Consider the following 14,896-nt stretch of genomic DNA (forward strand, 5'->3'; position numbering starts at 1 on the left):
ATATATATATATATATATATATATATATATATATCTTAATCAATTAAGGTTAATTATAGTATCATTACAATTATTTATATTAATTAACATTTTACTAATGAAGTACGCGATACACTGGATTCGAAACGGTGCTTTTTTTAATTTTAATCACGTGTTAAAATAGTTTGTACAGATTTTTAAATAAATAATAATTTATTTTCATATGTTTAGTATACGCTAGATTTAATTAAGTTTATATCGAGGCTTAATTTATTGTAAATATGAGTTTATTATTGACAAACCATAATTTTGATTAAAAAAATTCCATATTTCTTATCTAAATAACAGGTTGTCAAATATCTCCCTTCCGCTTTTTTGCTCTTTATTCAATGCTTTATAAAAAGTGTTACAGTGATCGGATTTAGTTCAAATATGCGCCGTTTTGTTCGATAATCTGTTTCCATCTAGACGGCAACTTCATAATACCTCCCTCGTAGAAGCCCCCCTCCTTATTTGCGAAGAACTCGGACAGCCACTTTTCACAAACCTCTTTTGAGTTCAACTTCACACCACCAAGGCCGTTCGCCATGGACAGGAACAGGTGGTAATCACTTGGCGCTATGTCCGGGCTATATGGTGGATGTGATAAAACCTCCCATCCGAGCTCCCGTAGCTTCTGACGAGTCATCAACGAAGTATGTGGTCTGGCGTTGTCCTGGTGGAACACTACACCCTTCCTGTTGGCCGATTCTGGACGCTTCTGATCGATCGCCTGCTTCAAGCGGTCCAGTTGTTCGCAGTACATGGTAGAATTAAGCGTCTGGCCATATGGGAGCAGCTCATAGTGGATGATTCCCTTCCAATCCCACCAAACACACAGCAAAACCTTCCTGGCCGTCAATCCCGGCTTGGCCACTGTTTGGAACGATTCACCGGCCTTCGACCACGACCGTTTTCGCTTGATATTGTCGTATGTGATCCATTTTTCGTCGCCAGTCACCATCCGCTTCAAGAATGGGTCGAGTTCGTTCCGTTTCAGCAGCATATCGCAGGCGTTGATTCGGTCCAGAAGGTTTTTTTGCGTCAAATCATGCGGCACCCAAACATCAAGCTTTTTTTAGTATTCAGCCTTCTGCAGATGGTTTAAAATGGTTTGGTGACTAACTCCTATCTCCTGGGCGATGTCACGAGATGCCACATGCCGGTCTAACTCGATGTAGTCCATCATTTGATCGGTATTTGTCGACACAGGTCTTCCGCCGGCTGGCTTATCCATGGTGTCGTTTCTGAATCATGCCGGCTCTGAATCGTCGAAACCATTCCTCCGCGGTTCGAAGTGATAGAGTACCATCCCTCAAAACACCATTAATCTCACGGAACGTTTCTGTAGCGGATTTGCCTTTAACGAAGGAAAACTTTAAAATAGCGCGAATTTCCGCGTTAGTGAACTCCATGTTTACACGTCTATAACTGTTGAACGCAATATCCAAACTAATCATGCATAGCGTCGTTTTGTAGGTTATGTCAAGACCTTTCAAATTATGTATAGTATTGCCAGATACGAGCTCTGTAGCGCTTTGTACATAGCCACGAAATTCAAAAGACAAAAAGGCGGAAGGGAGATATTTGACAACCTTTTATTAAAACAAAACTATAGCACTAGATATGGAACCATTAAACAAAAATATATATTAAAGATTTTTTTTTTTACAAAACAAATGTAAACATTTTTTTATTAATTATTTGTTAGCGAAGTTGTAACAGAAATATTGCTTTTATTATAAAATCATGTAGCTATCAAATTTATTTAAGGTTATTTTTTAAATATTTATAAAATTATTTTACCAAAACGGGTTACACTATGTGGAACATAGGTCACACATGATGAATGATGAATGAAATGAACAATTAACATTAAGTCTAGAATTCTAGAAGTTAAGTCGTCCATACAGTAATAAGTCCGATATAAGTATCGTCCACTCCGTTTTTAGCTAATAGTAACTTATATTGTTGTCTTTGTAAAATTTTAGCAAATCGTTTTAATGTGAAGAGTTTATCTTGAATGTTGCACATTTAAATACATACTAAATACACATCTAGTTATAAGATATGTGAATTATTATTAGTAGGCCCGGAAAGTAATGTCGTTTCTGTCGACATATTTTAAATAGAAACTGATAGATTTTTATCGCTCCGGCATTGAAAATTTGTACACTAGATAGCAAAAGGTTGTTGATAACGAAAGTGAATATATTGGTGATTTGAATTAAAAACTTATTAAAAATGTAGTCGTGTGAATTTAACATAAGATCGACATTACTTTCCGGTCCCCCTAATACAATTCATTTAATAAACAAATAAAAAGCTAATTATGCATATCAAATTGAAAACGTTTCGCCTGTAAAAATACTAAGTTACGAAAAGGATGTATGTAATTTTGTTTAATAAAGTCAAATTACATTTAAGTAATTTAACTGCAATATAATAAGTTTAATTGTCTGCATACGTTACTTTTTAGGTCGGTACAAAATAGTCTAGATGAGTGATTTTTCCTCATTTAATCAATTAATGATAATTATTATTACGTGTCGCTGATTAGATGTCAGACGATAAATAACCCACCTTCCTCAACACCGCTGGCAGGTAGTTTCTAGACGGTTCGACTCTAAGCGGGGAAATGAAGTAAAGAAACTATAAAGCCATCTGAGAAACGAGATTCTATTGTTGTCCGTATCTAAAGACGCAATAAGGCAAAGGACGCACAATCAAGCCTAGTTAACTTTATTGATTTAATTATCCCATGTAGAGTGCACGTTTAATTTGGCGCCGTCAGCCCCGACGGTCTCGATCGTAGAATTTGCTCTTTATTTCTGATTATCTTTTTGTATCGTATATTTCAGCGGTCATGTTATTATTAACATATAAAAATGTATTACTTCCCTGTTGTATTTTTTGTTTAGGTATAAAATGCAATTAGTTCAAGAAATTAAACTAAAGTATATGCTTATTAAGTCATAATATATTTGTGATCATGGATATCAGTAGGAACATATACTAGTCATACCTTGATTTTATACCACCATTACACCAGCGACATTTAAATGATATTTTTTTGCGAATGGTTACAGATATGCATAAATGAAAGTATGAATTCAAGGCTTCATTTCGTTTTCTTTGGTTATTCAAATAACGTCAAATAATATGTAATAACTAATTAATGTTTTCCAACTACAACGTTCTTTGAACGAAGACGCATATATATATCAATGTACTAAATTTTACAAAAAGAATTTAAGATATTATTTTCACAGATTAAATGGTTGGAATGCTATGAGTCAAGTATTATTTTTAATTTTTCTAAAATTATTTAAGTATCTCTAAAGTTTTTAATATATTAATAAAAAACAAAATTAAATCAAACAACATTTTGAAATACCAGAATTTTATTAGTATAAGTAAGTGTTGACATAGTTTTTCTTAAATAAAATTATTTGTGTTCGAAATGTTTGTTTTATTTTTAATGAACGAATATTACACATTAACAAAACATTACTTAATAATTATTAAAGTGTTAGTGAGCTTAAGTTATTTTAAGTTAAGAAAGTGTTTGACAATTGTAAAGATTTCAACAAAATGTGCATTTATGATTACATTATTAACAAAAAGATTTTTTTAAGAATTAATATCATCAAATAAAGATAATCAGATAAAGACTCGCGTAAAAAGTTCACAGTGTCACAAAAAGCATGAAATATTAAAGCTATAAAAACCGAAGGCAAAAAGCTAGAAAAAATTACACGAAGAATAAACGAAAAACATGTTTGGACTACAAAGGTATACGGGAATAATTTTAAATAAAACTGTTTGTTTTTATTAATACGTAACATACAGAACTAGCCATGGGTACAGAAACATCGGGAATATAAAATTAAATAAATTTAGATTTTACTCAATAATTTTTTTAGTTTTATAATATTGGTGAAAAATAATTAACTTTCAATAAAAAAATTCGAAAATTCATTATTATATTACTTATTTCAAAAAATGTAGAGTAAAATATAACCCACGTGTCTCGTTTTTTACATTAGGTCATTTATAATTTTTTCAAATCATGCACAAAGGATCATTTAAAATGACCACTCGTGTACGAAATGAAAAAAATGCGAGAAGAGCCAAATTTGATAGAAACTAGAATCAAATTGAACCCCCTATAACGTTATTCTTCAATATAAAGACACGAGTACAAGGGTTCCAAACGCACGCTGATCTAAGAGCCCATGAACACAAGACATATTATCACCTAAACAATCCTTCACATTATAATTGGATTGTATTACAAGTTGTTTAATAAAATTCTTAAATTTATTACAAGATAATAAAGACATATGGAAGCGTGTTCAAAAATCGTTCATAGTTGAAAAAAAAATTACTAATTTTAACAAGCACAGAAAAAATTATAAAAAGCTTATTATTATTTATGTTGAATAATAATAATATAATTGTTGCGAAGTTTTTGTGCTATAAATCTATTTTGACATTGATTTGCTCATTTATAAATCTACTCTACATATATGAATATCTTACTAAAGTGCAATAACTTTTTTATAGTTTTGTTACATTAATTCGACCTATTAATATAGATAAATTAAAACATTCAAACGATTGCATATAAGTTGTGCCCCCGGCATAGATTTTGGCCACTTTACTTAAAATTGATTTAAGTAACAGCTGTTTATTATAAGTAAGACAATTGTTGAACTTATTTTTTAATTTTATAAACTACTTAAAATTTTCATAATGTTGTATATTTAGTAATTAATTTAAAAACAATTTTATCATATTTATTTCTAACTACGCACACACTTACAAACGACATTTACAAATACCTAATACAAGTGTACGCAGTTTATGTAATAGGGTCGCCAGAATGGAGTAACTTAAGAAAGAAGAAAATATCATCAACGTGAGCTAAAGAAGCAGCAAAATCGATGGCAACTGCTACAGAAGGAAAACTCTACTCTCCAACATCATCTAGAGCAGTGATTCCCAAAGTGGTCTATATCGACCCCTAGAAAATGGGGGGTCCATGAAATGAAAATGGGGGTCCACGATAGTGGTTCTCAACACATACACTTATAGTATCTATTTACTTACATCATACTATCTTATAATATCAAAACATTTACAAATATTGATAATTTATTATTAAAGCATCAGGTTCATCCTTGAAAAACATGGCAAGAGGTCTACGACACAAAAAAGTTCGAGGAACTCTGATCTAGAGGGACGAAGGGTCACAAAGACCCTCCACATAACATCCAAGTGGTGCACGAGAACGGGCAGAACTAGTAGTGGGAAAAATTTTAATTTTAAATCGCGGATTTCCACTCTGTGAGCTCTATGATCTACGAAGCCGTAACAACCCCACATGGCTAACAGTGCCTACATCTAATAGAAACTAAATAGAACTGTTTTATGTTTAACATGGTGTTCCTTTACACATGTAATTTATGTAATGCTTTTGCTATATTTCAAATGATTCCATATTCGAATATTCTAAATTCAAAAAGTATCTACTCATCTATAAATAAAAAAAAATTAAAACTTCAAATCAATTTAAACCTGTTCTAAACCTGTCCAATAAGGTAAACAGTTATACATCAATTTCAAAACTAATTGTTAATAATAAAGAATACGCTAACAGGTAAATTCTCTATAACGATAGCAAATATATTTTATGCGCATTGACTTCTATTATAAAATAAACATAGATTATAATATTGTTTATAAAAAAAAAATTCACACATAAATTGTCAAAGATTACGTGCAATTTTATCAATAGATCTCACAAACTCAAGTTAATATTAACCACGTTATATATAACATAGGATATAATTAATTAAAATGTTGATTTTATATCTTTAATATAGTGTTCTGTTTTTTAGTGTGTTTAATTTCTTAATAAAGTGCAATTTTATTTTCAATAAAACTTAATCATATAACGTCGTACCGAAACATATGCTTACATGATACGTTGGCAGCATTACGTATTCTTATTATATAATATTTAACCTAAATAAATAAAAATATTTTAATTAGTACTGAACTTTTACATTTGATTTGTTAATTTATTTTGCAACACGTGTATAATCAAAATCACAAGTTAATATTAGGGGAATCGGAAATTAATGTCGCTTTCTTAAGTTAAACTACACACGACTACAATTTAAACATGTTTTTATTTCTAATCAACAATATATTCACCACATCAACAACCTTTTGCCATCTAGTACACAAATTTTCGAAACGGTAAAAAATCAATCGGTTTTTCTGTAAAATATATCGACAGAAACCAAATTACTTTCCGGTCCCACTAATAATAATTCACATATCTTATAACTAGATGTGTATTTAGTATGTATTTAAATGTGCAACAATCAAGATAAACTCTACACATTAAAACGATTTGCTAAAATTTTACAAAGACAACAATAGTCTACAAGTTTTTATTACCTAAAAAAGGAGTGGACAACAGCAACAGTATCTATTTTCCCTGTATCACGGGCACCTCATATAATAACATATTTAAAAAAATTGTGATCACATAGTGTGTTTTACTACTAATGTTGTACTGTGTCCTAACATATGTGCTTTTGGTGAATCGAAGCTTTTCGATCGAAGTTTTTTTTTTATTAATTCTTATAACTAAGTTAATGAAGTTAAAAAGGAACTTGAACGTACTAATAGACCTATAAAGTTGGGGCTTGTAAATAGGTTTTTGAACAAGAAATTTATTTCCAAGCGTATGTATGTATAGATATAATTATTTCTGTGTATCGTCTCTGGACAGCGTAAACAGCTGGTAAATGATCAATGTGTTGTAAATCGGCGCTGTGTGTAGAAGTGTCTAGCAAACGCGTCCATATATTATAGTCTATTTTGCGAAGAATAGTCTGTGGGAGCATGTTGCACAGACTCAAAAGCAACGAATGCAATTAGTTTAAACAAAAAAAAAATTACTGCTTAATCTATGTCTCGTTTTTACAATTTAAAACCACTGTATTGTTATTATAAGGCTATGTTAATAATAGAATTTATGTAAATATTTTCGAGTCGATTTCATCCTCAAAAACGGAAGTCTTTACCAACGAAATGACTATCCATCTTTTAAAATTATTATTAAATTTTTTAAAAAAAGAATCATCTACACATGCGTAATTTTGTGATCATTTGACTTTTATAAATATTTCATATATTTTGCCATATCTAACTCTTTTCTATTTATTAGAAAACAGGATGATTTTCATTAATATTTATGATTATATTTTGATCTTAAAAACAAAGTTCTTATTGGTAAATCAACACAGAAAAATATAACTCTGAAGCAAAGCTCATAGCTGATATGAAAGTTATTAAAAGTGTAAGAAGAATATTACTAGAAAGTTATTATGTAAACTACTGTTTATCACAGATCACAGCTATATTGTTCATGAGCATTTATTATTAACTATTTGAAACATACTGTATTAAATAAACTATTTGTAAATAGACTTTGGTAACTTATATACTTTTAGTTTTAATTATTGTATTAATAAATATATATAATTTAACATATTGGTTAATATAATCATTTAAATGATCATATATAACAGTTACATATAACCTATATTCTGTGTCTAATTTGATATTATATTTTTAAGTTGTTTGAAGTACATACATTGTTTAAATATGTTAAAAACTTTGATAAATTATAATAACAGAGTAAAATGAACTTAACACTAACAATTTAAAATTTAAATACTCTAACGATAATATATTTTAAATAGAAATGGTGTGAATTTTATGACTAATAATAAATATTAATTTAATTACCTAACATTTAACTATTCATAATGTAAATATTCCTTCACATATGTATCCTAAAAATATTTAATTTTCAAATTAATTATCTAAATTCTACTAATATTTTTAAAATTGTAACCATTAGTTTATAAATTATTTGGATTTATAACTAGTTAGTTTAATACTAAGTAAGAAAAGGACCAATATTTAGCCACTACCGCACATGCTGTGGTAGTCGTGCAACAATGTGCACCGCCCGCCAGCCCGCCGATAAATGCGTATGCGGCAAACAATGCGAATTACACAACAACCCTCAAGTTCACTCAACACGTGTTTCACCCCTCCACGGGGCATCTTCAGGAGTTATGTTACACCGATTAGTGCCAAACACAGTGTGCACTCTGAGTTTAATACTGATAAATAAAATGTGATTAAATATATTACATCTTCTTTTTTCGGCAGATAGATCCCCACAACAAGCGCCTTACTCTCCTCTTCCCTCACCAAGGATTGCCACTACGACCGATCCTGCATCCTGCAACTATGTCGTCAGACCATCTATTGGATGGCCTACCCACGCCGCTTCGACCATCTCTTGGTTGCCATTTCAGACGAGAAATTTTCCAAGCTACGTCAGTGACCTTGTTTCTTCTGTAAACTTCCTCATTTCTAATTCGATCTTGCAGCGAAATTCCGACCGTAGCTCTCTCCATTGCTCTCTCAGTAACCTTGGGCCTTCTTATGTAGCCTACCGTAAGCGAACATGTATCTAATCTTAATACAATCTAACGTAGTTTAACATATTATCAACAATAACAAAAGACGAATGATTCAAGAGCCAGTTTAGGTCAAAAAGTTAATTTCCATTTCGCTATATATCCTATTATTCTATTGAATCTAATAACAGTGTAAATTTAAAACTAGAAACATATAAGATTCACAGAATATTATGTTAAACTTAAACAAAAAAGTATTAACTTCATATTTTTAAATTCTTACGAATTGTACAAGTTATTAATTACGTCTAAATGTAAAATCTTAATTCATTACTAATGCCCCTTTTTGGTATGTATTCTTACAGAGTGTCTTATGGTGATAATTAGTTAAAATATTAAATCTAATTACAGTGTAAACTTAATATTAGAAATGTTTTAAATTTAAAATAGTTTACAAAAGTAATGAAAATATAAATAATTAGTTTTTAAATTGTAATTGTTTAAAATAAAATTATTGTATGGTATATTTCAAGGCAAGGAAACGACAACGTAATAATACAGTATCGACGACAGCTAATTTTTGATTAGCGTTGATTCTATAGCTTTTTAATGAATTATCAATGATTTAAATATTTTCACAAATACCGTTGACTCATAAGTTGTAGGTGTAAAAGCTTTTAAGGAGATTCATAGCTCATTTGTTGTCACTGAATGTATGGTACGCCCTATTCAAAATTAAATAATTTCAAAAATACATAAAAAATAACATATATTTATCCCTACAGATCTTGTAGTGCCAGAAGTTATTTACGTGGCATTCAAAACACACAGTAATAACTTTATACAGAGAGATTGGAAATAGGTGTTAAATTTTTACCGCTTTTGATTGACAAATGAGCTTTACGTTTACTAGATATCGAAGAGAAGGTTCATTAAATGATTAACATAAAGTCCGGATTTTTCGCCTTGTGATGTTTTCTATGAGGAAAACTACAGCAGAGCCTTCTTAAGTTCTCCGAAAACACAGAATTAAAGCTTCGCAAAGAAATGGCGATGGTTAAAACAGGTGTATACTGCATAGTAAACTTGCAAATGTGTTTTTTAAAAACCTTGTCGATGTGATTGTTAAAAAAAATTTCATTCCTTCCATTATTTTATGAATAATACATAAACAATAATGATTTTTAAATATTATTTTTATAAGTGAACTTAGTTACAACACAATATATAAAGTATAACATAGTAAATGTGTAAAATTTCTGTTTCTCCCTATGATTTAAATATATATTAAGTTGTCATCGGTGCTTATATATGGTTATGTTTATCTTACTTAACTTTCGAAGTGTGCTTGCAAATTGTGCTGCAGTTTTCGGCGCTCGATCCTGATTAATCTGATCATATAACCCGAAAGCATTACGCAGGCACACTGAAATCAAACCAAAATCAAAGGGTACTTTCTCAAGTGCCCTAAAAATTGAACACTTTAACCTTTTCAAATGCAGAATACCATCAATAGAGATAATAGAGAAGGAGAACGTCACCTCACTTGTGAGTACAGAGAATTGTCGACAGAGCTATTTGGAGTTCTGCAAAAAGGTAATAGGGAAAACTATAAAAATCTTAAATGAATAAAAAAGAAATAGAATAATGAAAATAATTAACAATAGTGATAAAATAGCTGTGACATTAGAAAAGTAAATTAAGTGCGGTATAAATAGTAAGCAAATAAGAATTAAGAATAAATAAATTGTTCTGGAGGGTAGGCGAACAAAGAGCGGCGAAGAATGGAAGAAAAGTACGGAAAGGAATGAAAGATATTATGAATGTTGAAAGAAAGTTGAAAGAAAGAATAAAAATGATGAGTATGAAAATGATTTTAAATTACTAGGAAAATTACAATGTAAATAAAGACACTACACACCCATGACAGGGGTTGAACGAGAGAATAAAAAAACTTTACCAAATGACAGCCGAAGCCGTAGTTCGCTCTCAGTAGCATTTAAATCGTTCGTCGCATTGACTTAAAACTGATCATCATCATTTTAGAGATAAGATGTCCATTGCTATACATAGGTCTCCCCAATTGATTTCTAAAACACCGGTTGGTTGTATCCAACGTCTTCTGATGACTTTAACAAGCTCGTCTATCCATCTAATTTTGTTGTGCAGTTGATAATTATTTTCAGGAACTAACTAAATTCAGTCACAACCATTATCTCATTTCAGCTCTTAGACGTCCATCTGGACAAAGGCTTCGCTCCTAGATTTCCATTCGAAGCAACTTGCGTCCAACGTCTTCTAACGCCTTAACAAGATCATCAGTCCACTTTGACTTGCTCCAACAGGCAATTTAGTAGTATAAAAATTCAGTAACATTTCCTATATTGTTTATCGACAAAAGGTGATGAAATGTTACCTAGTTACAGTAGTCTCAAAAGAAATCTTTTTAATTATTCCTGGATTATGTCTGGTTTTATTACACTATCCAACGAAATGCGAATGCATTCAGTAATTAAAAATAACAAAATCAGATTACCTGAATTAAAATGAATACGGTGCCAGAGGTAGTGAATATACTGCGTTTCATCATCTTCTTTTCACGCAAGACATCATCGCACCCTCTCGTGTAGTACGTTTTCTCAGCGATGCAGGAGGCGTGAAGGTGTCGTCTAGCCCCTCCTTCTCTTAGAGGGTGAGTGAGAGGGCAGCAAGACATTGGTATGTCGCGGTGTAGGAACTCATAATCGCGAGGACCATCGACACCACAGCACCGATTCTAAATATGAAATGTAAAAATTACGTTGTATGCTCAAGCAGACCAGATCAGAGAAGTAATTGTTTTGAAGGTATTTTCAAAGAGTTATATAATATATTTGCTGATGCCACTAATGGTTTTGGTAGATATTTCTCTTCCCGAGACATTGTCTATGTCTTCGGTCTATTTAGTAGAGGGTCTGCCTACACTGCGTCTACCGGCTGGCGGTCTACTGATACCTTTCAACCTAACAGCACATCGCTCATGAAACCGACGGCTATAATTACTATTACTTTTTAACTATAAAGCATAATACGTAAAAAACTTGCTCCACAACCTACTATTAATTAAAGTATTTTTTACTTTAGTCAATTATCATATAAGAGTTTAAATTTACTTCAACTATAGCTAAAAGTAAAGCTAGATGTTTTATTTTGAAATTAAGAGAAATATTTTTGTTGAAAAACCGTTTATTAGTTTGAGAATGTCTAAGGTGACTCAACAAATGTTTACTGACATCTTAAAAAAAAAATCAACAGTTTAAAAAAAAAACACATTCTTGAAAGTCAAAATATAGTAGAGAATTTTTTTGTAATAATAAATTTCTGCACATTGCAGCCGTAAATAGCGATACCGCATTAGTAAAAGCCATAAACAACTCACCTCAGACTGCATACGATCCCAGAAAGCGTGATTTGATTCGTCTTGTACTGTCGTATTTTTGTAGAAGTAAGAGCGAAGTTCGCTGTTGTCTTTCATCCCAGCGGTGAGCATCGCCCCACCTATACCCACCACCACTTCTACCACCGCAAGGAAAAGGAAGAAGCAGGAGTGCTGGTCCAAAGTCAAGATGGGTAATTTTAATAATTTGTCATTAGTTATAGTTGGATGAAGAAAGGAGAACCATTTGGCTGCAATGCTTACATTATTGTGTTTCAATTGATAAATAAACCATATTAAATTACAAATTAAATATATTACATACATATACGTGACTATCTAAAGAACTGTACATTCCGATATTGTTAAAATAACGCCATTTCCAACATAGCTCGCGAAACCGGGGTTCCCCGAGCGTCTAACTTTGTCCTCTACTTATGTTACTATACGGAAGTGACAACCCTATCTGAAGGTAAAGACTTGAATATAAACAATGAGAACATTAAACGCGTGTTTATAATATTGTGACACTTATAATAGAGTGAACATCCTGTTCCTATTATCACTTATGTAACAAAGACTGATTATTAAGCAAAAGTATAAAAGATGATAAATATAAAATGCCAAAATTAGCTACATCTTAATATAGTTATAGTAATGCGCACCACATAAAGTATCTTGATGTTTTCTTTTAGAGCGCCGACGCAGCCAAGCACTGAACTCACAACCATCGCCAAGCCCAGGGTCAGCAGAAAGGAAAGTACCCCACGGGAGATCATCGACTGCTGCTCAGGACGGGCCTTCCGATCACGAATGTTCATCACGCAAATCCCCATCAGCACCAGACCGAAGAGCTATAATAAAGACATGTATACTCGCACACACCGCTTACAAAGATAAAGATGAAAATGAGGTTGGAAAAGAGAAAAAAACAGAAGTACAGAATGAAAACTGACATCAAAAAACACATTTGAAAGTAGAACAAGGAAAGGGAGATATTGAAGAACGATCGGGACAGCGGTAGGAGAAAAGTGGAAGGGGGAAGGAGGTGAGATAGGAGGGAAGTGGAGGGACGAAGAGGTACAAAATAAAGCCACATACAAAATTGTATATAAATTATTTATTAAACATATTGACGTCTACACGCGAGCGTATTATATATTTAGAAGTATTAAATTGATTGGATATCATCTCTTTTTATTCTTTTTTAATTTTCTTTTCTTGTAGACTCACTGTTTTTGCATTTGCGAAGAATCAGAAGATTTATTAATACAGTACTTGAGGCAAAAAAGCGACAAAGATATAAAATAATAAGATATATTCGACTTTACTTTAACTTTCTATGTTACAAAAGATTAAACGCTTATTTGATAAAAGAATAAACGATATGTGAGTAAAGAGTCACAAATATCACATACAGTTCACAAAGGAGCTAAAAATATCACAACGATCAATAAAACTGTAGGCATTTATAATGACAATACTCACAATGCATACGATGTTGAAGAAGGTAAGGAAGAATTTACAGCAACGAAGACTTCTAGGCTTCATGGTGGGATGTCCGGATGTCCGGTGCCAGGGGAGCGTCCACGTTAAATGACCTGGATATCGATCATGAAATGATTCGACGACGGTCAATAATGTATACGTACTCATTCATAAGCGAAGCGGGAACTATTAATTATTTTAGATATATACAATACTTGTACAAGTCATGAGATGAATGTAAGAAGAACATAATTAAATAGAATCTACAATCAAATTGATCTTATCTTTATTAGCATCCTTAAACTTAAAACTACGAGGTTTCTAAGCATATCCTACACTGAGAAGAACCCATAACAAATTTAGACGTGTTTTTTGTGAAACACAGTTAATTCCAGAGGATTACTTACACGATTTTATACAAGTTTTTATTTGTCAAACTTTTTAAATTTACGACTTGATAATTCAGGAACATATACCGGTGTATAATATCGTGCACAATTGCCATTACATTTATAAAAGTGGTGAAAATAATGTTTAAATTTATCAGCTAAATTAGGGAAGGTCGTCTTTCCTCTATACTTCAGGTCGGAAAAAAAGATTTTGAATTATTTATGAATTAAGAAATTACAGTAGAATGCCCTTTCATTAAACTATTCGTATTGAGCTAGTCTAACACTATGAAAAAATAAAAATTTTAAATCAAAAATAGAGTGCTCAAACAACCAAAACCACCAGCGTATCTACGACGGTCTACCTTCTTGCGGTCGTCACTTGAAAACCCTTCGGACCCAACGGCTATATCCCTCACCCTACACCCCTCCCCTACACCCCTCCCCTTCACCCCCTCCCAACTGCCATTTCAGACGAACTGTTCTTGGAGCCACCTCGGTGATCTTGGTTCTTTTGTGGATCCCGTCATTTCTGATTCGACCTCGCAGCGAAACTCCGAGCATAGCCCTCTATTTTTCTCTGGGTGACCTCGAGCCTTATGAGGCCCGTAATAAGTGACATATTCAAATAACAAACCACTTTATAATTTCATGTAAATAAAGTGAGATAAAACGTTGAAAAATTATTTCTTAGGTTAATTTAGCAGTCAAAACCTAACTCTGTGTGTTTAAAAAAATGTATTTACAACATTCCTCGAAATTCAGCTAATAATAATTATACATAAACAAATAAAAATTAGCTAACTAAAGTGTTAGTCAAGGAAAAATATAACCCGTTACGAAGGCCACGATTGGAACGAATCCCTCCGTGAAATATCTTTTGTGACATGTCGAGGAATCTGAACAATTTAAGTGATCGATTATTTAAACCATGTCACTTAAAATTTATGTACGACCTATTAAGTACTAATACGATGTACATGATAAATAGGTGTATTAAATTTATATTCCTTAAATGGTTAAAGTTTGACTTAAGGCATGAATGGACTGAGGATTAAAGATCTATT

The 14,896-nt window shown here is 31.9% G+C and overlaps 1 protein-coding gene across 1 annotated transcript; it reads right to left on the bottom strand.

The window, feature by feature from the left end:
* Positions 1 to 9,867: 9,867 nt before the first annotated feature.
* On the bottom strand, positions 9,868 to 13,503 carry LOC137930152 (23 kDa integral membrane protein-like). Its single transcript, XM_068773290.1, has 5 exons — positions 13,441 to 13,503; positions 12,618 to 12,806; positions 11,956 to 12,126; positions 11,074 to 11,313; positions 9,868 to 9,963 (listed from the first exon to the last, which is right to left on the bottom strand). Exons 1-5 carry the CDS (start codon positions 13,501 to 13,503, stop codon positions 9,868 to 9,870), a joined length of 759 nt encoding a protein of 252 aa, XP_068629391.1.
* Positions 13,504 to 14,896: the final 1,393 nt, after the last annotated feature.

This window comes from Battus philenor, unplaced genomic scaffold (genome assembly GCF_028537555.1).
Source record: "Battus philenor isolate CCGP_79_NKW_IND1 unplaced genomic scaffold, ilBatPhil1.0.hap1 SCAF_6, whole genome shotgun sequence".
Lineage (NCBI taxonomy): Eukaryota > Metazoa > Arthropoda > Insecta > Lepidoptera > Papilionidae > Battus > Battus philenor.